This window comes from Sinohyriopsis cumingii, chromosome 17 (genome assembly GCF_028554795.1).
Source record: "Sinohyriopsis cumingii isolate HCF-2022 chromosome 17, ASM2855479v2, whole genome shotgun sequence".
Lineage (NCBI taxonomy): Eukaryota > Metazoa > Mollusca > Bivalvia > Unionida > Unionidae > Sinohyriopsis > Sinohyriopsis cumingii.
Window position 1 is genome coordinate 118,465,631 of NC_142977.1, and position 27,570 is coordinate 118,493,200.

At 34.9% G+C, this 27,570-nt stretch overlaps 1 protein-coding gene across 2 annotated transcripts in view; it reads left to right on the forward strand.

The window, feature by feature from the left end:
- The first annotated feature begins 225 nt into the window (after nt 1–225).
- Nucleotides 226–27,570, forward strand: part of LOC149779740 (G protein-coupled receptor kinase 3-like) — a 345,786-nt gene continuing 318,441 nt past the window's right edge. For both annotated transcript variants that reach the window (XM_089940600.1, XM_089940601.1), the window contains exons 1-2: nt 226–596; nt 785–861. In XM_089940600.1, the coding sequence (XP_089796726.1) occupies nt 484–596; nt 785–861 (190 nt within the window). In that variant the 5' untranslated portion in view covers nt 226–483. The remainder of the gene's footprint in view (nt 597–784; nt 862–27,570) is intronic.

Sequence of the window (27,570 nt, forward strand, 5' to 3'; positions counted from 1 at the left end):
ATTTATTAATAGTGTTATTATTTTGTGTACAAATAAATGAACAGTAACATTATTTGAAGGATGCTAATTTTTACTGTTCCTTATAAGGAAAAGCAATTTTTTGTTAGAAAATAATAGTGTAAGTTATTTACGTAGATGGCATTGATCGGAATTCACGTTATCAACCAATAAGCGCAGTGTAGTACTATCCCGAGAGCAGCCGCAACACCGCTCTGCCAGAAACCTACCACTCGCATTCGCTGTACAACTAATTAATATTTACATATGTTTGTGATCTCCTTCCTCGCGCGGAGTGTGCTGATATTTTGTGTATTATTACAAATTCTGGAGTGGTATCTGATTTTATTTATTGTCAAAATCAGAGGATAAATCCACCATGAGTGTATTTTGGGTGTGAAAGGGTCGGAAAGAGATTCAACAGCTGGGATCGCACAGCCCTCCGGGGTAAAAATCTTCAGCAATTGTTGTGGAATAATCGGCAAGATGGCGGATTTAGAAGCAGTACTTGCTGATGTGAGCTACCTTATGGCGATGGAGAAGAGTAAATCTACTCCAGCGGCCAGGGCAAGCAAGAAGATTATCCTCCCAGATCCAAGGTGAATTATTTATTTAACTTTTTGCACGTATGCATTTTAAAACTGAATGGGAAGCAATGCCCACACTCGGAGATAATTATATTCAGAATGGTTTCCAGGAGAGGACATAAATTAGCTGATACACCGGTTGTTAATTGTTGATAGACTTTGCGTATTTAATAACTATGTTAATTTTTTTTTACTTTCAGTGTGAGGAGTGTCATGCACAAGCATCTGCTGAAAATGGGAGAGGTCACGTTCGACAAGATATTCGGTCAGAAACTAGGTGAGTGCATATGTAAACAAAGCCAAGGAAATATTTGATCCCAGATTAAGTTTGGTAGAAGTCAAACACATTCTCAAGGGAAAGTAACATCTACATTGATAGCATATCGTAGACATGTAAACATTAAGGTGAATAATTGATGAAAAATGTATCAGTGACTGTTTTAAAGGTTGTAATTTACTCTTTTATTGGGTAGGTGGGGGTAACTTGGCCAATATCAGGCTTACTTAAGAATTACATTAAATTGTTCTGTCCATTATCATGCTCACTCTCTCTCTCTCTCTCTCTCTCTCTCTCTCTCTCTCTTTTGCCTTCACGATTTTGGTATTTCTTGCCACTAAGAAAGTTTTTTGGCTTGCCACTACATTTATGTTTACATTGAGAAAAATAAATGAGAAATTAGAGCTCGTAAAATCGGGAGTTCATTTATCTAATGTCCTGAAGTTTCAATTTAAGGAATATTTTCTGAGGACATTAGGAGGACATTGCACAGAAACAGTGTTGCCATTGGGACATTTTATTATCGTGGTTCCACAGTAGCGATGGACAATTTGGGGTGGGAAGAATGTCACCTAGGGCTTGCACAAGGTGCAACACTGCACAGTATGTGTTAATTAGACAACAGCATTCATTATTCTGTCTGATAGTGAACTTGCAGTAAAATATATCTCTTAGAGTATAAAATATCATATGTATATGTGATAAATAGTTGAAATTTTCGTTGTTTTTTGGTGCATCAGTATTGAGTGGCAGTTTCATACAATAATTTCCCACTATTAAATGTCAGTTTCATCAAATATCAATTTCAATCTTTTATTTCTGAGGTTATTGTTTCCATAAAAATGTATGCAAGGAACACATAGACCTTCATAGAAAACATTTGCTAGTTAAACAAATCTTGATGCACCAAGTACTCATAAAAGTAACTCCCATACCTGGAATGTGGTCAAATATCTGATATATGTTAATTTTGCATTATGGTCCCTAATTAAGGTTGAAAAGAACTAAGGTAAGTTGGAAAATCAAGACATTTATGTTCCACATGTCCACATTTTAAGAGGTAAACACTTATAATAAAAGACTACTCGGCACCGTTGAATTAAGTCCACATTTTCCTGTTGTTGTACATTTTTTTGTTGCATTCATACTGCATGTGTTTCCTTGGTGAATAAATACAATTCCGTACACATTGTTACATAAACACACAACACAAGCACTGCATACAGCTGATAGATTTCCTGTTATAGTTTTCATGGTTGATAGACATGTATGTGAACTCAAATTGCTACTACAGTAGGTGTCAGAATTAGATACAAAAAGTGGGATGTATTAAGCTGAGTAATTAAGCAAATTTAGTGAATAATTTTGTATTATGAATTGTTATCATTTACATCAAGCCAACATGTGATTACAGGCTTCTTCATAAGTATATAATAGAGATGAAGTAGTCATGTACACAAGTCCCTATTCTCACTAAAGTGGATTAGTTTCTGTAATATAAAGTGTAATTTAAATATGAATGCAGATTATATGTATCATATTTTCTTTTCACTTTTATAGCGAGCTAAATTGGATTTTCATTTATTTGTGAGAAAATGTTTGCCATCCCCACTGATAACGTCATTTTATATGTGGTCAGTTCAGTCTTCATACCTATAATCGTAGTACAAGTTATGCTGAATTCCACAATTAAATTCCAGAACCAGCCTAAGTGAATTGACATAATTACATAGTTAGGGCCATCATTATCAAGGATTTTAAGCAACCAAGTTTGCACACATACATTTATGTGTACGGTATGTCATATTTATGGTAGACTGATGCATACTTACTATTTGGAATAAAATTAAATGGATAAGTATTCTCAAATGATTTTCAAATGTCAGCTCACCAAAGATTGTTTTGATGCATGTCAACAAGGTGATAATTGTTTAGCGAATATATACAAAAATAAGTGCTTACAAATGATTCAGATAAATAAAATGTTACTAAGGTCTTGCTATTGTTATTATTGATGCCATTAAAAAGGATGAATCTGTATCATCAGTTGAACTTTAAGTGGAAAATTAGATAAAGAATAATGTTATAGTGTATTGAAACCTGATTAGAATTAAGTTGGTTTTGTTCTTTGTTATGTTTTTTCATTTCAAGGTCTTTTACCAAAGTGTGTGTGTAGTATGTCATAAAATGTAGCCATTTCAAAACCCTCATCTATCAGTTTATCTATCTATATACATGTCTGTCTGTTTTCACTCTTCATACTATGTAATAGTATGTATTCTAACCCTTTCTTTTTTATCATCTCCAAATCCGTGTTTTTGTACTATTTTATGTATATATTTTTTTGCTAGGTTTAAATATAAGGATACAATGACAACTATAGTTTCCAGAAATCATCCCATATCTTATTTTACTTTATTTTTAATATCAGTTGTGATATGTTTTCATAATTGGGAGCAAGCTCAGACCTCCTAAGGACAATTTAATTTTTTTCAGTTGGCCTGCCATAGGGCAAGGTAACCTATAAACTGTTATACAATGGCTTCCTTTTAATGTAGGACTGGTTTGGATGGGAGTTGTAGTGTACGACTGGTTTGGATTGGAGTTGTAGTGTATGACTGGTTTGGATTGGAGTTGTAGTATATGACTGGTTTGGATGGGAGTTATAGTGTAGGGCCGGTTAGGATGGGAGTTGTAGTGTAGGGCTGGATGCGATGGGAGTCGTAGTGTATGGCCAGTTGGGATGGGAGTTGTAGTGTAGGACTGATTTGGAAGTAGTACTGGTAACATATATATTTAACACATTTTTATCAATGCCTATGGTCTTACAGTTAATGTATGTCCATTGTTGTTTTTTTATAATCAAGGCCCATAGACTTACAGTTAATGTATGGTTTCCATTTAAAAAAAAAAATCAAGGCCCATAGTCTTACAGTTAATGTATGGTTTCAAGTGTTATTTATAAATCAAGGCCCATAGACTTACAGTTAATGTATGGCTTCCATAGTTTTCTATCAAGGGCCATGATTTAAGGTAGTGTATGGTTTCCAGTGTCATTTTTTATATCTAGTCCCATGGTCTTATACTTTGTATATATTTTCTGGTTTATTTTTTTAATCAAGTCCTATAGTTTTTAAAGCTGTATATGGTTTCTAGTATATTTTTAAGCAAGGCTCATGGTCTTAAAGTTAGTGTATGGTTTCCATTGTTTTTTAAGACTGTTTTCTGATTACCTCACCAAATGCCATGTACATTTATTTGAATCAAACCTTATATGGTACATGTATAGGTGACTGAACTTGAACATGGTCTCAGTTGAACAAAATTAAGTCCCACATATGATTTCATCTTTAGGTGTAAATACCAACCAAGTACCATTGAAGCTGTCTTCCAATTCATTCAGTCCCACATACCATGTCATCTTTAGGTACTAAATATCAACTTTGTACCATTGGAACTGTCTTCCAGTTTATTCAGTCCCACATATTATGCCATCTTTAGCCCTAAAAATCAACCTTGTACCATTGAAAACCAATTTCATTCCACCTTTTGACATATGAACACACCCTCGTTTAGAAACAGCAATAATCAGTTTTGTTATTAATGCAAAATTCTTATTATTCTACTTTTGTTATTAAAAACTCACCAGAATGATACATAGCAATTACAAGAAACACTTGGAAAGTAAATTCGTTAAAATCACAGCAATCACAAAAAGCTCTTGGAGAGTAAATTCAATGAAATCATAGCAGTTACAAAATGCTTTCAGAGTAAATTCAGTGAAATCATAGCAATTACAAAATGCTTTCAGAGTAAATTCAGTGAAATCAGTACAAAAAGCTCTTGGAGAGAAAATCCAATGAAATCACAGCAATTACAAAAGCTCTCAGGGAGTATAAATTCAATGAATCATAGCAGTTAGAGTAAATTCATTGAAATCATAAAAATTAAAAAAAGCTAAGAGATAATGTAATTTTGGAATTTTAAAGTAGTTTTAACATTGAGTCATATGGCTACAGTGTCTGCATTGTGTCAGTTTAAAGTGATGTCCAGAAACAGGCATCATCCTGCAGACATGTAGCATGATGTCCCATCCACTCACATTATCCTGACACATGCGGACCAGTCCTAACACTAACCTCTTAATGCTGAGCACCAAGTGAGGCAGTTGCTAGTACAATCTTTTTGTAAGTCATTTGTTTGACTCTGCTGCTGTTTGAACCTGTGACCTCCTGCGTCCAAAGCAGATGCTCTAATCACTTAGGTCACTGAAGTGGTCCTCTCAGAGAGTGAATTCATTGAAATTGGAGCCACTTAGGCAAAACACCCCACCATATGGACAGTTTGAAAAATGGAGACATGCTTGCAGTTGCCAATGAAACAGTTGCTGTGGTAACCATATGAAGCCTCCAGCGGAAATTACAGTCAGACATTAATCTTTGAACTACATTGAAAATGTCCAAAAAGAAATTTCATCATGTTTTCAGATTATTGTTTCTTACTGAAAGCCTTTGCAAAACCCTAAATTTGACAAACTGTTACTATCCAATATCTTACAGAAACATTATTTACTTGTGGACTCGGCGATACAAAGTCTTTTCTACTATTGACTACTTTATATACGTGCTTATAAGCCAAGTCAAACTACAAACAACAAAGATCCTGATCGACCATAGCAGATCAGGGTCCTTACAAACTGCACATACCCAGATCTGCCGGCACATGATGTGATGACAGATCTGGGTCTGTGTCAGCACATGATATGATGGCAGATCTGGGTCTGTACAGTTTGCAGTTGGCCTTAAAAGCATGCATATACACTACATAGTAGTCGCACTGGTTTTAAGGGATAATAAAAGTGTAGATAAAGCAGTGAAAACTGTCCTCAGGTCACAAGATTCTGAATGGATGATTCCACATAAAGAATTTAAATATGATATATATCAGGTTTTTATTTTGTATGCTTGGCACAATATGTAAAAATATAACTCTACAAATAAATTTTGTGAAATCAGACTAATCATTGAAGGGTGGAAACCCTTATACAGAAGAAATCACCAAGAGAGATGGCATTGTGCTGCTTGCATGCATTAAAATACATGTACCTTACTCGTACTCTCAGGGGGTTGAAATTCACTTGCCGAACTTGAAATGGCAAGTGAAAGTTTCCATTGGTCGAGTGAATTTTCCTCTTCTCCCATCAGCGCTAGCTCAGTGTTCAGTTTAATGACATGTACGTACAACTGGTGTTAGAAGAGCCACAGAATAAGTTTAGGAAAATAAGCTTGAAACCGATGGCATTATGACCTCCCAAAATCTCATCAGAGTTAGTATTACTGTTGGAATAGGCGTAATGACAAGTTATTTTGTTATTTTTTAGAAAAAAGTTTCTTGTATTGTATAGGTCCCATTTGTAATACTTTGGATCCAATCTCCAAATGACTGCCATGATGGTCATCTTATAATCTCAGTATGGCTACTTTGGCTTCATGGATTGTCATGTTGCCATAGTTTTTTGGTTTGGACTGAAAAAGATGCTCATATGACCACTTACACCTACCTCACCATAGTGTCCAAATTAAAAATGGTGTTAATACTACATGTCTTGAATGAATGGTGGCATTGCTTTGGGATTTGAACTAGATCACTCCATGAAATTTGTAATTGATTCTGAATGAAATTGATATATACATGAGAAGCAACATATCTGCATTATTCTGAAAGAGCTTGTAAACCAGATGCAGTTTTGACCTTGGCATCATGTTAAAGGTCATCACTTACATTTTTGTGCATTAACAAATGTGTTTTGACCAGACGTCAATTTTCAGTCTAATGTCTTTGCTCCAGTATTTCAGTGGACTGGCTTGTAATCATAATAAAACACAAGTATAAATGGATATTTTTGATGGACTTGTTTTGTGGGTATATCTAAAAATTCTTTCAGTGATTCCAGTTAAGAAAAATATTAATTATACAGTAGATTTATCTAAATTTAGCATGTAACTTGGCACAGTATGTTTATCTTGACAGTTTCTGATATTAGCAGTGTTTATTTTGACAGTGAGATTAGCAGTGTTTATCTTGACAGTGTTGGAGAGAAGTTAATTGTGTTGATCTTCATAGTCTAAGATAAGTTCAGTGTGTTTGTCATGACAATATCGAAGACAAGTATAGTGCTTACCTGGACAGTATCCAAGACAAAGTCATTGTTTACCTGGACAGTATCTGAGACAAGTTTAGTGGTTTTAGTGTTTACCTGGACATTATCTGAGACATGTTTAGTGGTTTTAGCCATGATATCTAGGTTCAAGATCAAAAGCCATGAGAAGGAATTTTGTACTGCACTCAGAGACCGACCATTTAATGGTGGTGGTGGTTGGAAAGGACTATAATTTTGCTATATCTCAAATATTTTCTAATCTTTTACCTTTATATAATTTGTTTTTCAGCTAATATAATGGATATAATAAGTTCTTTTTTCTATGCAAATCAGAGCAAGAACATTTTTTCATTTTATTTTGGGGCCAGAGATTTATTTAAAAAATAAATGTTTAGCCCCCCCCCCCCGAAATTAAGAGCATATTTTTTATGATGAAATCTTATAGTTTCTGCATTGCTGCCAACCTTCAAGATTTTGGCGTGAATTTCACTTTTTCAGCGATTCACAGAATCACACACCATGCAAACAATTCATGAATTCTCCAATTCTTAACTATTTTAAATCTTGAATTAAAATAACCAATGTTCCGTTAAGCGCTAGTTGTGATATTTGCAGTTGCCAAAACAGTCCAGTATTGCTGGTCGCTATATTAGTAGAACTACAGCCGATTGGTATAGTTGGTCCGGAAGCAAGCATTTTAGCCTGTTTTAATCTATATGTATAAGACTAGTTTTACAAATGCTTTTGAGAGAAACTGGGGCCTAACTTGAATTTGTAAGATCTTGAAAATGGCTTCACCATCAAGGAAAAAGAAATGTATTGCTCAAAAAGTGAAGTTTAATTTGGAATAAACCAAAAATTGTCAGTGCATTCAGCCATTGATATACATCATGCTTTTTGCACACAGTGTGCCACAAATTTTAGTACTGGGCATGGTGGCAGAGATGATGTGATGAAGCACATCGGTTGCAAAAAACACATGGCGGTTGGGAAAATTAAGAATTTGCAGATTTCAGCTCTGGAGTATTTTTAGCCATCGACAGAAGACCTGCAAGCTACCAACGCTGAAGCATTATTTGTGAGTTTTCTTGTTTGAACACAATCTACCTTTATCAGCTGGAGACCATGCTAAACATTTGTTCCGACAAATGTTCCCTGACTTGAAGATCGCTTCCAAATTTTCCTGAGGAAGAACCAGAAGTGCTGCAGCTCCTGTGCATTCCTCACAGCAACAGTGACAGACTGAAAGAGTATTTTCTCTAGTGAGGAAAAATAAGACAGACTTTAGGTCCTCCTTAGCTGCAGTTAAATTTGTCAGCAATTTTAGTCACCAAGATCAACCAGCAGGCAAGAAGCCTGAACTGTTTTGAAAACAAATTTATGATCAAGCAGTTGAAGAAGTTCAAGTCTGCCACAGTATCATCTCTTGATACATAACCACAAAAACAAGTGAAGTTTATGAATACCATAATAAATAGAAATGCAGATATATTTCTGCATATATGTAGTGTTTTTGTTTTACATTGCGATCTTGATATCGTGTAGTATTGACGGTCAGAGTGGATGGAGTTATTGTCATGGTATTTTTCACTAATTCATGTCCAAATTCACTAATTTTTATCCCCATTTTCACTAATTGTGAGCCTGGAAGGTTGGCAGCTATGTGTCTGTTCTAAGATGTGCCATTTGTAGTGTCTGTCCAAAGATGTAGGGTCTGTTTTTAGGATGCACATTTTGCAGGGTCTATAACAGAATGTATAATTGCATTATTTGCTCTAGGATGTGCCATTTGTAGGGTCTGTTTTTAGGATGCACATTTTGCAGGGTCTGTTGTATGTGCAGTTTGATAGGTTTATAGGATGTACAAATGTAATATCTGTTCTAAGGTTTGCAGTTGCATGGTCTTTTATATGATCTGCAGTTCTAGGGTCTTTTCTAGGATGTACAATTGTAGAATCAGCTCTAGTATGTGCATTGTAAGGTCTCTTTTAGGATGCCCAGTTTGTATGGTCTCTAATACGATGCACACTATAAAGGGTCTGTTCTAGGAAATGTAATTTTAGGCTCTGTATTAGGATGTGTAATTGTGTGCTCTGTTCAAGGATGTGTAATTGTGTACTCTGTTCCAGGATGTGTAATTGTAGGCTGTGTTCTAGGATGTGTAATTGTATGCTCTATTCTAAGATGTGTAATTGTATGCTTTGTTCTAGGATGTGTAATTGTATGCTCTATTCTAAGATGTGTAATTGTATACTTTGTTCTGGGATGTGTAATTGTCTGTTCTGTACTAGGATGTGTAATTGTATGCTCTGTTCTAGTATGTGTAATTGTCTGTTCTGTCCTAGGATGTGTAATTGTATGCTTTGTTCTGAGATGTGTAATTGTAGGCTTTGTTCTAAGACGTGTAATAATTGTAGTGTGTTTTCTAAGACGTGTAATTGTAGGGTCTGTTCTAGGATGTGTAATTGTATGTTCTAAGATGTATAATTTTAGGCTCTGTTCTAGGATGTGTAATTTTAGGGTCTGTTCTGGGATGTTCAGTTGCAGGATTCATACTAAGTTCTTGTTAAAAAATTCTCCAAATTTGGTAGATTTTTAATTTTAAGCCCTACCTTTTTTAAAATTGTAGGTCATACATTTTTTCTCTCAATAAATCCATTCTATTTTGAAAGTATATTCCCAGAATGTTTACTTTTAGAATAGACCCTCTGTTTGAGTTTCTAAAAATGACTTTGAATACTCAGCAGTTAAAAAAAGAATTAAAAAAAGCCCCAGAAGCAACATGTTTCTGGAGAATACTCGCAAATTCCTTTTGGTCTATAGAGCATCTGACTCCTGTTAAACTGCAAGATGGATATTTTTGTTTCTTCTTTTCAGGACATTTTATTCAAATTAAAATTGGTTAATGATTTTTCTGGTATTATGTTACTTATGTTTGTGCATTCAACTATACAGTATGTTGTTGAAAAAATCCTAGCTTTGCTAGATTTTGATCTCAGTGCTATAGTGTAACTGAAAAGCCAAAACGTATGAAAGAAATAAAATCTCCATGATATGTATAGATGTGTTTTTGAATTTTTGCACTATTAGGCCAGTAAATATTTTCCGGATGATTCTGAAGTACATTTACTTGCAAATTTTAACTGGAAGTTTGCAGCAAAGCGGCATTGTCCCACACTTCTGTTATCATTACACCCACCCTCCTCTTACTCCTTTACACCTATGACTAAGTGTGCAATACCACCCCTCTCTGTATGACAGACAAAGACCAGGGGGAGGATTTATCCAAATTCCCAGACCTTGTAAATCTTTGTGGACCAATCACGATCATATCTCAGAGTTTGAAGTTTCTGTCTAAACTCTTAAACGGTGTAGTATAGTAGCATGACATTGTTTGCGTATGCTTGCACAGATGGACAAGCGGGATGAATCTGAATAAGGAACAGGGTACCAAAAATTGCACGAAAAAATTATGATTCTATTGATGATTGGTGTTGAAAATATATACAGATAATATGGCTACCCCTGTTGATCCTTAAAGATAAAACATTGGGGTACAGAACATGTAGACAATATGGCTACCTTGGTGTAGACAATATGGCTACCTTGGTAACCTTGTTACTGAAGAATAAAGAGGGTACCAAAATACAGACAGTGTGGCTTTCTGGGTAACTTTGATACAGACAGATAAAACAGAGTTTTAGAAATAATCATGTGTTCTGGAAATCTTATGTCGTCGTTAAGATAGTTTTATGGCAGCATTAGGATAGCTATATTCAAAGGTCAAAAAACATCTGACATTAATGATAACTGAGGGAGAGTTATGTTACAACATTAGAAGATATGAGAGGAAAGACATGGCAAACAGATCTGCTGAGGTGAGACTGAAGAGGAGAAATTAGTCATGAAATGCTAATAAATTCTCATTCCTTGGCATTTCTTAGATGTTCTTGCCTGAACATTGTATAATGGTTTTGTTCCAAGAAAAGCCTTTTTATTTGTTTATAAGAATGCAATGAAAATTTGACATGTACATTTTTATATTAGAATATTAACATAATGTTTTCTGTCAGCACTTCTGTAGTATACAAACTGGATTACTGGATATTGAAAGTTTTGGGCTTGAAATCAGTTTATTTGGTTCCAATTTGTGGTAGAGCTAACCTGTTTTTCTACCCATGGAGGGCAAATGGTCTATATACAAACTAGATTGAGCCAGAAAGATATTACATTGTAGTGTTACTAAAGACCCAATGCAGTTTCACACCAGTTACATGTACATGCATATGAGTTTAAATGAAAACAGTTCCTTGTTCATTTAAAATGTTTCTTACCAGAAACTCCCAGTGGCCATTGGGCATTTCTCCGTATTAAGATTCGTAGTATATTAATATTTCAGTCATTTTGATTGAAATGTGTCTGACATCTGTATAAGAAAGGACACTTGATTGGCTGGTGAGCCACACATACACACTGGTGTAGAACTAAATTACATTTACACTGTTGTTTCAAATAGGTGTTGGCATGGCATGCTGGTTGTTTCTTAACAACACTTTTAATTTGCAGAGATGTTGATTGCAGAATGGTGCATGTGCTGTGTTATCCACAGGGCCATTTACTGTTGCAGTCCTGGTATGGTATCATTTATGCCTTCGATGCTTTTGAACCCATCAATATGTTAGGCCCCAGTTCCAATATACTTTTATATTTCGTGTTGTTCTTTGAAAATTATTGTTAAAAAAACCATCATGCCGCCTAATCCAGATCTTGCTTGTATGTGCCTTCTTTTTGGGTATTTAATTATATAGGATAATTACAGATTTATTTAGCTATTATCTTTGTACATGTACATGGCTTGACTTGACCTGACTGTTGGTGTGTTACCATCTATGCTAATTCAGTATTCGTAATGACATGGTCATATGAAAATTACCCAGCACCCACCATCACCATAAGAAGAAAGGCTACAGTGTTTGCAGATTTGGATAGTAGGATTTCTGCCAGGAGTGATAAGACAGATTCTAAAAATGACAGTACCAGTAATGGTTCAACACTAAATGGAATATTTCCTGACCTTGGATTGAAATCATTGGATCTGATGGTAAGTCTTCCATCTTGCTGACTTCTGGTTTTTAAATCTATGGATTACTTGATATTCCCAGGGCATTATTACAGTTTGTTAGGTTTGTTTTTGTAATTGTTAATAACAGTAATAGCAGTTCTTATTGTTTTAGTTTTTGTTAATTTCTGGAACATGTGACAAGTAAAATTTCTTGAATGAGAATTGTGTCTTGTTTCTGACTTACTCCTATATTTACAAGGTATTCTCTGAAAATCAAATGTTATCCCCCCCCCCCCCCCCCGCCCCAATTAAATACAATCTTAACTTATTTGGGAATAGCACTAGGAATTTAATTATCTTTCCAAATAAGAAAAAAAGCTTCTGGTATGTTTGGTTTCAGATTTTGATTTGCTTAAAAGCGTTTTAGATTATTCCTTAATTTACAGTCAGGTGAAAAGATTTAGAAGACTTAATTCTGATGACAATATCTTTGAAACGTCTTTGACATCTTTGACAGAGTTATATTGACATTTTTTAAATGGAAATGGTATTTTAAATGTTGCTTTTTCTTCACTTATTCAGCTTGATTCATTAAAATTTAAACTCTGGGACAAAATTGATGATGTCATTCCCTTTTTAATTGAGTTTTGTTTACCTGTTTACCTAATGTAACTATGAGTACATGTATCAACGTATTTTGCGAACTTTTGCAATTATCTCGTAATGTAAGTATTCAATAACTTCATAAAAGCAGGCCTAAACTCATAGAACAAAGAATCTGAAACAATTCCATATTGACGGTCTTTGTCAGACTTGTTGTGTTCATGCACTGCCAGTTCTGTTTGAATTTATTTCTTCTTCTAACTATTTTGGAAATGAGAAATTTTAGATTTTTAAAAGTTTTCTTGCCCCATTGCTGCAATTGCCACCCATTTACACGATTATGAACCTTTGTTAATTGCATTAAATAACCACTCCTTGGTGCTCCATTGTACATCATGCACTAGACTAAATGTCCCTGGACTGCATTTATTTTTGCTTAACTGCAAGCAGCAGTGATAAAAAAAATGTTTGTTCAAAACCAGTCAGCCTAGAACAGGAAGAAAAATTCCAGTTATCTTCCTTCACCTTTTCAGTGACTTTAAAATTTGCCCATTAATTTGAACAATTAAATTCAAATTCCACTTAAGTCATAAACTGTCAAGTCGGCGCAGTGCGTCATGATATTCAATGGCCATTCTGTTGTACTTGTGTAAAATCACACAGAAATACCAATCATCAGGATATCAACTTTTTCCCAACAAAAACATGGTTAAAATCACACAGTGAAGAGCCACAGTGTGTGAATCTAACATCCCCCTGTTACTCCATAAATTTGTTATCCCACCACTGCCACCCTACCACTGCCACAGAGGTGGAATAGCTGTCATTGCAAAGTACTTTATACTCCACTGTTTTTAATGCACTGCAGCCTTTAATTTTGAGCACATCACACATTGTTTGAACTGGCCCTAGCCACACTTGCTGTAGGACAAAGGTCAGTCCATTGTTTTTATGTTTGTTTTAACTTAACTGCCTTCATAGTTTAAAAAATAAAACAAGCAAACTCTTTGGAATAGTTTAGGAACCTCCTGGAATATGGAAATTCATTTGTAGCAGCCTGATTATTCTTGGAGATTTCTATTTTTACTTTGATTCTTCTGGAACTCCTGGATTCCATTCATGTTTTCAGCCTCAGTCATTTTAGCCAACTCACCCATAAACATCGTCACATTTTAGGCTGGACTCTTCATAGATCTGATGATAATATTCTGAAGTCTTCATTGGTGTCCCATGAACTTACATCAGAGCACCTCTCTCTGTATCAAATACCATATTGATATATCAGTCCCTAATCCTCCATCACTGTTTGCTCCTAAGAGAAACTTTCTTATGATCAGTAGAACACAGCTAATGCATGACATTCAAGCAAACCAAACAACTTTATTACCTCAGCAGCAGAAAAGCTATGTTTGCATTCATTGCTGGACAAACCAGCAACCAAGTGCATACTATCAATTCAGAAGTGTTCTCTGTAGTATAGTAGTGTTAAGGACTAGCTTTGCACTCCGAAAAGAGAATGCCATAAAAATGAGAGGCTTTGGCTTTCACCTGGTCTTACTATTCTTAACACATTAACCCTTGGAACTTTTTGTCATTTTCACCTGAAAATCGAGTAGGAAACAATTTTGAAAGCTATTTCTGAATAGACTCGAAAACACCAAATTCCCGGTGATCTTTCAATAACATACTGCCTATTTGTGTTAGAAACATAGAAAGATCGTTTTTCGTTGGCTATTTGACTCGCACATGAGCAGAAGAGTAAACAACAAATTTTTCTTTCAAAATGGAGCCATTATTTTTGTATGGAGACCACTCTTTATTCCAAATGCCCATCTTATCCTACTTTTTGCAAAGGCTCATCTCTCTGTTTGCAGTTCATACCGGTTTGCCGTAGATCTGAGACCAAAAAGTCTAAAATCTGGACACAAAATCGGATTCCGACCATTGGTGAATTTTGGGTAAAAAAAAAGTCGGGTCCAAAAAATGAGGTTTTTCATCTGTATTTTGTAGTGCAACTAGATATTCCAGATTATTTGGTATCATTGTAGAGCTACATCTGTCTACCTTTCAATAATACCACCCACTTTAGTGTATCATGCATGGCCATGAGGCTACAGAGCTTGGCAGTAGGCTACTACCACCTGCCCTGTTAAATCGTCGCTAGGGGTTAATGTGTTAAGCATATCTCTAAAACCAGAGAAGAATGTCGCACATAGTTCATACATGGAAATTAACCTATTTAAGTACTATGATCACTGCAAAGAGCACATCAATACAACTACTGTATGTAGTTGCTTATAAGTCATGTTTAACCTCAAACTGCATAGACCCAGATCTGCCATCATTTAATGCACCAGCAGATCTGGGTCTGTGCAATTTGTTAATTGTAGTCAGTAGAGAAAACAGCATAGACCCAGATCTGCATGCTCATTATGTTACAGCAGAGCAGGATCTTTGTTATTTTGCAGTTGACTTGACTTATAAGCTAATTTAGACAGTAATAATTGCCTCTTGAACTTAGACACAACGAGACTAATCTCACTGAAGATTGCTCAAAAATCTTGTCTATATACATGTTTTCATGTGTTAACTTCTATTTAGAGCTTCTAAAGATTAAGATATGCCACAAGTCCTCATTTTATGAATTTTACTTATTTATTATTATTTATGAGGGGTTCATTAACTGAATTACTAGATCCAGATGTTTGCACTGTTCTTTCATTATGAAAATACATATTTCAGTAGCAGTAATACCAAAGAAACATTTATGCATTATGTTAGTGACTGTGCTAATTTTATTTATTTGACAACCTGTAAAATGTGTGGTGTACTACATGATGTTGAACAAGCCTGTCAGCAATTATTGAAATGCATGAACAACCATGGATTTGACATAGATAACTGTATTGATCTTGTGTTCCACACACTTTACTGATGGCATCCATTATATACAAGATTTTTCATTCAAGCCAGTTGATATTGTTAATTCAGAAATGAAATGTCTGTTAAAAGAAACAGATAGGATTTCTCATTTGAATATTATCAACTGAAAATATCTTATTTCTAAGATTATGTATGAAATTCACTAGTAAATTCATAATAATTGGTAAGTTCTTTTTTCCATTGTGATTTATATGAATGAAAATTACCTAAATCATTACAGTTGGACTGAACTTTTATAATTGTATTAATTACCTGCAAAAAAACCCCAATAATATATATATATATATATATATATATATATATATATATATATATATATATATATATATATATATATATATATATATATATATATATAATTATTGTGCAGCATAAAAATATATTACATTCTATAGTAATTGCTAATATTAATTTATCATATTCTTAAAGAATATTTTTAAAAATATTTTAAAAATATGTGTAATACTGGAAATTTCATATGCATTATGGCAATATTAAAAATTTGTATAATAATTAAATGATGTAAGATAAGTGAATATTAATTCTGAAATTAAACCCATTTGAACTAAAATATATGTTGGATTCACCATTTGGATATTGGTAGACACAACTGATATGTTGGATTCACCATGTGGATATTGGTAGACACAACTGTTATGTTGGATTCACCATGTGGACATTGGTAGACACAACTGATATGTTGGATTCACCATGTGGATATTGGTAGACACAACTATGTTGGATTCACCATGTGGATATTAGTAGACACAACTGATATGTTGGATTCACCATGTGGATATTGGTAGACACAACTGATATGTTGGATTCACCATGTGGATATTGGTAGACACAACTGATATGTTGGATTCACCATGTGGATATTGGTAGACACAACTGATTTTGTTCTAAGATTAATTATGTTCGTCTTTAATTTATATAGTCATAATTTTGAATAAATTCAGCATATTCAAAGGAAAATAAAACTTTATTTCCTCCAATATGTTTGATATATGTTCATTTGTTTGGAAATTTATTTCCAGCAATAAGTAATTGGTGCTTACTGTCTCTGTGGCAAGTACAAAACATGTAAAACATTTGAACAATATTGTATCCCTTTGACATTCATTGGAGTTAAACCATAATAAATGTATTGATATAGTTTTCTTAATGGCTTGGAATATGATATAATCATTACTCTGTCAATTTTATTTAAACACCTCGTTCTTTTGACTTTTGAAGAATATGCCCTTGGAGCGCACTCCAAATTATGCACAAGTTTTGTATATTAAAAAAAATCTTTTCTCTCACCAATCACTGAACACTGTTCCAATTTTTTAAATCTTCAGATTGTGAAAGGACTGTGATCGTGAATGGGTTCAAGAGTTTGTTGAGGAATATGCTGTCCTGGCGGGTTGGATTTGGCTGTAACAAGGTTTGGGGAGATGAGGAAAAGAAAGATCTATGTTACTTAATTCAAAGGCTGCAATGGATAACGTTGAGAAATAAAGAATACCATGCAAATATATTCTGTTTCTTTATATTTCGTTCTTTTTACATTTTTATTTTGATTACGTGCATTTTTGGAAGCATTTTGTGATGCTGCTGCATATTCTGGGAGAGAACACTTTTTTCTTGGTACATATTAACAAGAATTATATGCTGTACTGACTGTTTACAATATAATGTCATGTAAATCTACATTGCGTTTGTAAATTTTAAAAGTCGTCATGGCAATTACTGTAATTGTGAATTATTAGGCATGTTGCATTTAATACATGTGTAAGGGAGGCCACTCATGATAACAGGAATCCAGTGAGTTACAAACACACAACTGTTGGAACTAATGCCATGTCATAATACAAGTTGACTCAAACTAAAAAAAACGAAGAAACAAAGCTTCAGAAATTCTTTATGTACCCTAGGGTTAAAGAGAATATGTTGTGCATTATTTTAATGAAGTTATAGCTGCTTGAAATGTCTGCCATTGAGACTGTATGCAGGCATTATAATAGGCCTGGCTGAAGAACTAACTTAAGTACATTGCAACTGATACTCATGCATTTCCTTATTTTACTCCACACAGTACACTTGTTCACTACATTACTTACAGTCTTACACAAAAAGTCACCATCAACCGATGCATTGTTGATACTAAAGTTGGTTGAGACCATGAAAATATTATGTTCGTAGCAAAGACGGCAAGTTGAAAATCCTTGTACTACATGATTTCATAGATAAATATATAACAGGAGACAAGATTTGTAACTCGACATATTGCAGTCTAATTCGTAGCCCTTGATCTCGTAAGTGACACATTTCAGTAATCAAAGTGTTGCTTTAATGTGGATAAGTTTCGTTTCTCAACAAACCATAACACATTTCTATGAGCGAGACATGTGGGAAGTTAAGAGCTAGAATCAATAATTCCAAGCAGGTCTGCGATTTCCAACAACTTTCATTCTATTTAATCCATTGCTGTCAGACCTCCATTTATAGGAACTATGACTAGGGTGTCTATGAAAGGGAGGTTTGCTGATTCCCCCCCTCCCCCAGCCTTCTGTCCAGAAACATATCATTTTCCTGCCAAAATATATGCATGTATTGAGAAGAATTACAAAGGTCTTTTTAGTATGGCACTTGCAAGGACATTTTTGTCGTTATTTCATTTTCTTCTTCTCCAAGAGATTGTTCTGAAATTATAATTCAAGGTATAAAGCCTAATTTTATAGAACATGGAACAATAAGACACAGGCTGCTGGAGCAATGTGTCATTTCTTGTGGGGATTGTATCACTTGCTGGAGCAAATGTGTCATTTCTTGTGGGGATTGTATCATTTCTTGGGGGAATTGTATCATTTGCTGGAGCAATGTGTCATTTCTTGTGGGGATTGTATCATTTGCTTGAGCAATGTGACATTTCTTGTGAGATTGTATCATTTCTTGTGGGGATTGTATCACTTGCTGGAACAATGTGTCATTTCTTGAGGGAATTGTATCATTTGCTTGAGCAATGTGACATTTCTTGTGAGATTGTATCATTTCTTGTGGGGATTGTATCACTTGCTGGAACAATGTGTCATTTCTTGAGGGAATTGTATCATTTGCTTGAGCAATGTGACATTTCTTGTGGGGATTGTATCACTTGCTGGAGCAATGTGTCATTTCTTGTGGGGATTGTATCATTTCTTGGGGGAATTGTATCACTTGCTGGAGCAATGTGTCATTTCTTGTGGGGATTGTATCACTTGCTGGAGCAATGTGTCATTTCTTGTGGGGATTGTATCATTTGCTTGAAAAATGTGTCATTTCTTGAGGGAATTGTATCATTTGCTTGAGCAATATGACATTTCTTGTGAGATTGTTTCATTTCTTGTGGGAATTGTATCACTTGCTGGAGCAATGTGTCATTTCTTGAGGGAATTGTATCATTTGCTTGAGCAGTGTGACATTTCTTGTGAGATTGTATCATTTCTTGTGGGGATTGTATCACTTGCTGGAACAATGTGTCATTTCTTGAGGGAATTGTATCATTTGCTTGAGCAATGTGACATTTCTTGTGGGGATTGTATCATTTCTTGTTGGAATTGTATCATTTGCTGGAGCAATTTGTCATTTCTTGTGGGGATTGTATCATTTGCTTGAGCAATGTGACATTTCTTCTGGGGATTGTATCATTTATTGAGGGAATTGTATCATTTGCTGTTTTAAGGCTAAGCATAGACACATGAAGAAGTGCATTATTGGTGTTGTGTAAGAGGTGTATACATAGCGAAGTATTGCTGGTGCTGTGTTTGAAGTGTATACACTGAGAAGTATATTAGTAGTGTTTTGTAAGAGGTGTATACACATAAAGAAGTCCAGTGGTGGTTATGTGTAAGAGGTGTATACACATAAAGAAGTGCAGTAGTGGTGTTTTGTAAGAGGTGTATACACATAAAGAAGTGCAATAGTGGTGTTTTGTAAGAGGTGTATACACATAAAGAAGTGCAATAGTGGTTATCTGTAAGAGGTGTATACACATAAAGAAGTGTATTAGTTGAGTTTTGTAAGAGGTGTATACACATGAAGAAGTGTATTAGTCGAGTTTTGTAAGAGGTGTATACACATAAAGAAGTGTATTAGTCGAGTTTTGTAAGAGGTATATACACATAAAGAAGTGTATTGATGGTGTTTTGTAAGAGGTGTATACACATAAAGAAGTGCAGTAGTGGAGTTTTGTAAGAGGTGCATACCATAAAGAAGTGCAGTAGTGGAGTTTCGTAAGAGGTGTATACACATAAAGAAGTGTATTGGTGGTGTTTTGTAAGAGGTATATACCATAAAGAAGTGCATTGGTGGAGTTTTGTAAGAAGTGTATTGATGGTGTTTTGTAAGAGGTGTATACACATAAAGAAGTGCAGTAGTGGAGTTTTGTAAGAGGTGTATACACATAAAGAATTGCAGTAGTTGAGTTTTGTAATAGGTGTTTACCATAAAGAAGTGCAGTAGTGGAGTTATGTAAGAGGTGTATACACATAAAGAAGTGTATTGGTGGAGTTTTGTAATAGGTGTTTACCATAAAGAAGTGCAGTAGTGGAGTTTTGTAAGAGGTGTATGCACATAAGGAAGTGTATTAGTAGAGTTTTGTAAGAGGTGTATACACATAAAGAAGTGTATTAGTCGAGTTTTGTAAGAGGTGTATACACATAAAGAAGTGTATTAGTCGAGTTTTGTAAGAGGTGTATACACATAAAGAAGTGTATTAGTTGAGTTTTGTAAGAGGTGTATACACATGAAGAAGTGTATTAGTCGAGTTTTGTAAGAGGTGTATACACATAAAGAAGTGCAGTAGTGGAGTTATGTAAGAGGTGTATACACATAAAGAAGTGTATTGGTGGAGTTTTGTAAGAGGTGTATGCACATAAAGAAGTGTATTAGTGGAGTTATGTAAGACATTTATACACATAAAGAAGTGTATTAGTAGAGTTTTGTAAGAGGTGTATACACATAAAGAAGTGTATTAGTCGAGTTTTGTAAGAGGTGTATACCATAAAGAAGTGCAGTAGTGTTGTATAAGAGATACATATACATAAAGACGTTTATTGGTGGTGTCATTGTTAGAGGTTTATACAGATAAAGAACTGCATTGGTGGTATTGTGTAAGAGGAAGTTTATGGTTTGCTATCAGCTGATATTGCCTTGATGCTGTCAGTTGATTAGCCTAGTTATAGTGTTACATCTCCTGCTATTCAGGGATGAAACTAGGACAAGAGGCTTGATAAATAAGAATCTGGTAGTCAAGTGTACTACAAGGATGTGGGTTAGCTAGCTTTTTTTCTTGTAGGATAGTTTAAGTGAAATAACCAACAACTAACATACCTTACTGTCATTTACATTTGTTTATATCTTGTAATGAATGTGAAAGCACACGTGTTCTCAGTTTTAAACATGAAAAGTGCATTTATGAAATATGTAATCTCTAGATTATTTAGGGATAACAGGCCAAATTTAAAATTTCATCTCAGGTTAATAAATATGGTATTTTTGAGACACCCAGAGCATCAGAAATAACAAATTATCAAATAAAGTATACTACTTTTCATGGTTTTTGCTCATAGCAAGTGCAAACAACTTGCCTGCATAAAAAAGAATTCTCCAAAAAGTGAGCATATTTTGTAGTGTATATATTGCAAACAAATCCAGTAATGGAAAGTTTTTGGGGGTTAATTAATGAAGCAGTCACCAGAGAATATAACCAGACTGTTCTTGAGGCATAATTTACAAATGTATTTGGTATACAAAAGGAAATTTTGGGAAAATGTACCTGGGCCAATCCAGAATTTGCAGCTTTAATTACTCAATTTACGATTATGAGTATATGTCCAATCCAAATGCCATATTATGTGAAAAGCTTGTTTTTGTTCGTGTTTTATTCATGTGAAAGTGAAAAACAAAAGGGATTGGTAACATCTGCCTCCATATTTTTTCAAAGAAATCTATAAGGACAGTGTAACAAGACCAGTGTAACAAGACAATCCATGTATTTATTCCTTTTATATGCTTACCTGTATTAGAATTTGCTTAGACTAATTTATATAAAAATATTGTTTTTATGACTGACAGTTTACATAAAATATTTATTTTTCTCTAATATTTCCTGTGAAAAGTTGAATCCAGTACTGTATATACTTTTTAATTCTTTTTTATTTATTTATTTATTTTGCATTTGCTTTATTGCATAGTTGGATTGTGTTGGGATTTTTTGTCATAACAGTATTAACTTATTTTTTAAACAGTTGTTGTTGTTGTTGTTGTGGGCTTTAATGCCAGTGTTCAGCACATGATAGGCTATGCATGGCGGCCAGTATTAATGGTGGAGGAAGAACCTGGGAAAACCCCAGGAAGAACCACCGACCCATGAGAAGCTACTGGCAAGCTTTCTCACATACCCACATTGGCCCAGTCCTAGACTCGAACCCATGCAGACAGAGGTGAGATGGCAGTGATCTGTAACGGAGAGCGCTTTAGACCACTCGGCCACTCATGGGCCCCTATTTTTTAAACAATGTAAAATAACAACAAAACCACAGACAAATGAAGATGTTTATGCAGGGGGTATGGATGCTACAACAGCCTGAGCTGTGACTAACCTTAAATACTTCAAACGTTTCTTTTAAATTATTACAGGGTGGGTGGGGGTCTTATTCTTCAAATGGAAAACAATCACACCTCATCTGTGACGATGCAATTATAAATTTGCATTAATCTTTTTTACTACTACATTAATTTCATATCCAAAGGTATCAAGCAGGTTTTATACTATTTTGTAGCAGTAACAATAAAAACAAACTGCTGGTTACAGGTGGCGGTTGCAACGATATTTATATTCATTGAGTATATAATTGCTACCGAAGGAATTTGACGTTTTTCTCAGTAAAGTACCTTACAATAAATCACCTTAATGTACTATAAATATGTGTATATTTATTATTCTGATATGGTGATTTCATGTTGTCACAGATTTCATTGTACTTTATTGATAAAATGTCAGACTGTGGTTGCTACCTCTACCAGGTGCTCAAGGGAGAGAACTGATACACATTTCCAGTTAAAGATGAGACGGAGGGTATGTTATAATACAACTCTATTCCCATGAAATGAAGATAAGTACCACAATATTCTTGGCATCTTCTATATTTAGATACATACATAAAACCTCTCTCACGTGAAACCCTCCGTGATCCACACATTTTGTGGATTTTCATGAAAATATTCTCTGAGCCATATCAAATTCTTACCAATAACATGTAGTTTAAAAGAAAAGCCAAATGGTTTCCTTTGTGCCGGTTATCACGTAAAATGTTCCCACCTTTCATGAAATTATCCAATCAAAGTTAAAAGAATGGGAGCCCCGTAAAGAAGGGTATCCACTTTGTACAAAATTAGTAAGATGGTGGCACTCGGTCTGACTGAAGCAACCTCTATTTACGTTATTATCACTTGATTATTGTAAAAAGTGAGGACATTAAATTGGACATGTGTTTGATGAGAGCTCTGCCTTCTGTACCATCAATTAACAGAGTTATGGCTACTTATAATGTTCATTTCCACACAGTATCTTCAGGGATCAAACCCACCATCTCCCACATCCAAGGCAGATGCTTTAACCAGTATGCCACCAGAGCGTTCCGAAATAAATATAATTATTTATTGATTTCAACCAAATTTTTTACTAAAATTGATATTGGTGAGGTAAAAAATGAAGACAGTGACGTCAGTTTCTGCAATTGTGCTTGTTAAAGATTAATCTGAAGGATTTGTCTGTTCCCTGGGGTAGCAGCTCCAGTTTTGACTATCCAAACATTGATGATGAGAGAAAAATGAGTCTTTAAATTTGAATTGTTAAAATTTGTTTCTTTTGAAAAATTGGGTTGCCAAATGTGAAACTTTACTGCCCCAAGAATGAAATTTTCTTGCCCAAAGCTAGTTGGGCTAGGTAATTGTAGTAACATGTCTTTATAAAAAAAAGTCTCACTAGTGCTAGCATCAAACAATTAACCAGTGTCACTCCACTCAACCAGTGTCTTACTGGTTAAACAGTATCACTCCACTCAACTAGTGTCTTACTGGTACACCCCTCTCCCCGTGTCATGCTGATTAGTGGTGTTACACCCTGAAACTAGTGTCACTCCAATCAGTGTCTTACTGGTAAACCAGTGTCATGTCATATAACCAGTGTTACACCTTGAAACCAGTGTCACTAGAAATAGTGTCAGACCATAAACAACAAGTCTGAATCACAGCACTTAAGAAAACGATGTCATAAAAGGTGGTAGGAGACTCGTAAATAATACTGACTTGGTGTAATTGATAAGGATTGAAAGGATGTTTTTGTAGGCAGTACAAAAGAGTGAAGGAAATCAAGCATTCATGGACATAACATTTGTCCTCACACTACATCTGTGAATCAATAATTGTAGGAAAATATACTGCAGACAAATCCAATTACCAGTTATACATGAATAATTAAGGACTTTGGAATTGTTTTTCAGACTCACTGTGACTTGGGGACAATTAAACTTCACTGTAGATTATATATACTTACTTGTAAACTGCTTACACCCATACTTTTATGATAGTCAGATTTTGGTTTTGTTAGGAGTTATTAGTAGAACAAACAGCAAAGACCCTGACCTGCCAGTGCATTGTGTCATGGTAGATTAGTGTTTATCTTGTTGATAGTTGTACTGGACTGATAGAAGCAAGTATGGTCAGTGTATATCTTGGACATTGTGAGTCCTGTTGTTCTTGGCATTTTCAACTTGTACAATAAATGTCCCATGTCAGTCATTACATCTTTTTATTGCTATGAAAACAGTCATTTGACACTGTGCAGTTTTTACTTTCATTCAAAGGGAAATAACAAGATTTGAAGGCAGATGGTAGGCAGAAAACATTTTTGGGAAAATCACTTTCAGGTGGTTGTATATAACCTGATAATAATACATGTATATTCAATTTTTATAGGAGCGATTGCACTTTTTAACTTGCAGTATGTATAATGATTCTATGACAAAATCTTGCAAACGTAACTATTCGTATAGTTTTTAGTGGATTGCCATGGAACTTGGGAAAGTTATGATCATCATCTGAAAATGTACATTTTGATAAATATCTATGTTAGAGTTATCTCTTCTTCATTTGGAGCCTGATGTAGTACTGTATATGAATGCATATAGTCTTACAGTATTCAGTCGAGTACCATGAAACTAAGTACATAGTATTGTTTCCAATGGATCACTGTGATACACTGTACCGACTGTGAGACTGTACATATTATTGTCTACAATGGATCACCATGATCCTCTCTATACATGTTATTGTCTTCATTGTGTCGCCATGAAACTTAGAAAATATTACAGTCATCATCTGAAGATGCATATATCTAATATATACTCATCTCTGCCGTGTGAGATGCTGGATATCTGTGTCAATCATGAATCATGGGTATGAGAGGGAGATACCGGATATCCTAGTCGATGATGATATGCATATTGATTTTGTATGTTCAACTCAATCATGGATCAGGAAGATGAGAATCAGTTACAAGATATCCTAGATAAAGAAATGCATATTGATCATGTATATTCAGCTCAGTCATGGATCATGGTGATGAGAATGAGTTACCAGATATCCTAGTCAATGATATGCATATTGATTTTGTATGGCCAACTCGGTCATGGATCATGGTGATGAGAATGAGTTACCAGATATCCAAGTCGATGATATGCGTATTGATTTTGTATGTCCGACTCAGTCATGGATCATGGTGATGAGAATGAGTTACCAGATATCCTAGTCAATGATATGCATATTGATTTTGTATGTCCAACTCAATCATGGATCATGGTGATGAGAATGAGTTACCAGATATCCTAGTCAATGATATGCATATTGATTTTGTATGTCCAACTCAATAATGAATCATGGTGATGAGAGTGAGTTACCAGATATCCTAGTCGATGATATGCGTATGAATCATGCAGATTCAGCTGTATAATGGATCATGGGGATGAGAGGGAGATAGCGGATATCCTAGACAAAGATATGTATATTGAATGTATCTACTTATCTCATGGGGATAGGATTGAGATACTAGATATTCCATCAGTATGGAAGCTTACACATCTGCCATTTATATCTCCTTTGCTTGAATGTATGAGTGTAAAATATTGCCAATTAATGCGTTGAGTCATTAACATCAACTTACTTCCAAAGTGTTTCTCTGTTAAACCAATCTGAATCATGTCAGGTGTTGATTGGAATATTGACACCTGTTGATTGCTGTATGAACCTCATGCTGGCCTTTACTCACTAGTAGATGATTAAGCTCATTATGATAATCCTCCATTGTGGATTAGGATATAGTGCTAATCAGTACAGTCAAATCTGCACATCTCTAGTTTTGTCAGATCATTCCAGTATTGCTCAATACCTGTTGCTTAAATGTTTTAGGAGATGAGTGTTTAACAAAAGACCAAATTTACCCAAGAATATAGTCACATGGGATGTTGATATTGTGCTAAGATACTTATAATTGTTTTCATTGGCATGTAATCTTGAAATTTCTCTCATAGACATTGGTTATGCTTCTGGCATTACTTTCTGGGCAAAAAGGGTAATCCCTTCATTTCTTAGAAATTTAAATGAGAACACCATTACAAGAGGAGGTGATATTTTTAAGCAATCACATTCAGGAAATTAATTGGGTAAAATTTGCATAGCATGTTGTACACCAGACAGACGACTCTTTTAGATATTTAGATTGGGCAAACGAATGAAACCAAACTATATGTTAGTTTCCAGGTTCCTTTTTGGGCAGTGGACAGGGACACTATTTCAATATGGCTAAATTTTACCCACCTTGCAACCTGCTGGCTTCAGGACTGACATCGTACACTACATTGTACAAGAATGACTTTCATTACTGCTTTTTCAAACAAGCTACTTTTGGCGATAACATTCAAAACAGCTAGTTGGAGAAGAGACTGTACATTCCTGAACTATTATCAGAAAACTATCACATCTGACATTCAGTGAAAAACTGCTAGTAAATTCATTGCATGCATTTACCAGGTTTCGTTAAATGTGTCTGCATGATACATTTTCGTGATTTAAGATGTGCAGAAATTTGGCTATTTGCCCTGCTTTGCCTCTATCACAGGGCAGACTCTAAACATCTCCTTGGGGCCATTAGGGTATGGAAGGTTCAGAGAAATTGGAAAGTTAAACAATACTTAACAAGTTAATGCAGGATAATTTCATTGAACCTGTAGTACCATTAGGAATCACCCACCCACCCACTCTCCATGTCTCTTATCTGGTATCCTATGACCTCTCTAAAAACTGATTTATCACATGACCTATGCTTAATTTTGTTTGATCCCTGAGGGTACTAAAGGATTTTGTGTGATCCCTGAGGGTAGTACAGGATTTTGTGTGATCCCTAAGGGTACTAAAGGTTGTGTTCTACAGGTTGAGTAAAATTATCATCAAACTTCTTCTTGGCAAGTATTGTTTAATTTTTCAATTAAAAGAAATGGAATCAACATATACTGTAAATCACAGAAAAAACATGTAAGAGCAGGAACAAAAAAAAATGAAGTGCAGCTGATAAAAGGTATTTAGATCCACAACCTAATACCATATTGAGATCCACGTCCTATTACCCACAACCTATTACTGTATTGAGATCCACAACCTATTACCGTATTGAGATCCACAACCTATTACCATATTGAGATCCACAACCTATTACCGTACATAAACTAACTGGTGATGAAAATATCAATTAAGTCACTGAATTGACATTGACGGGGGTGGTGGGTGGTGGCAGGGCATCCCTACACAAAAGTGACTCCGTTACCTCTACTCATGTATGGGTTTTAACTTCAGAAATACG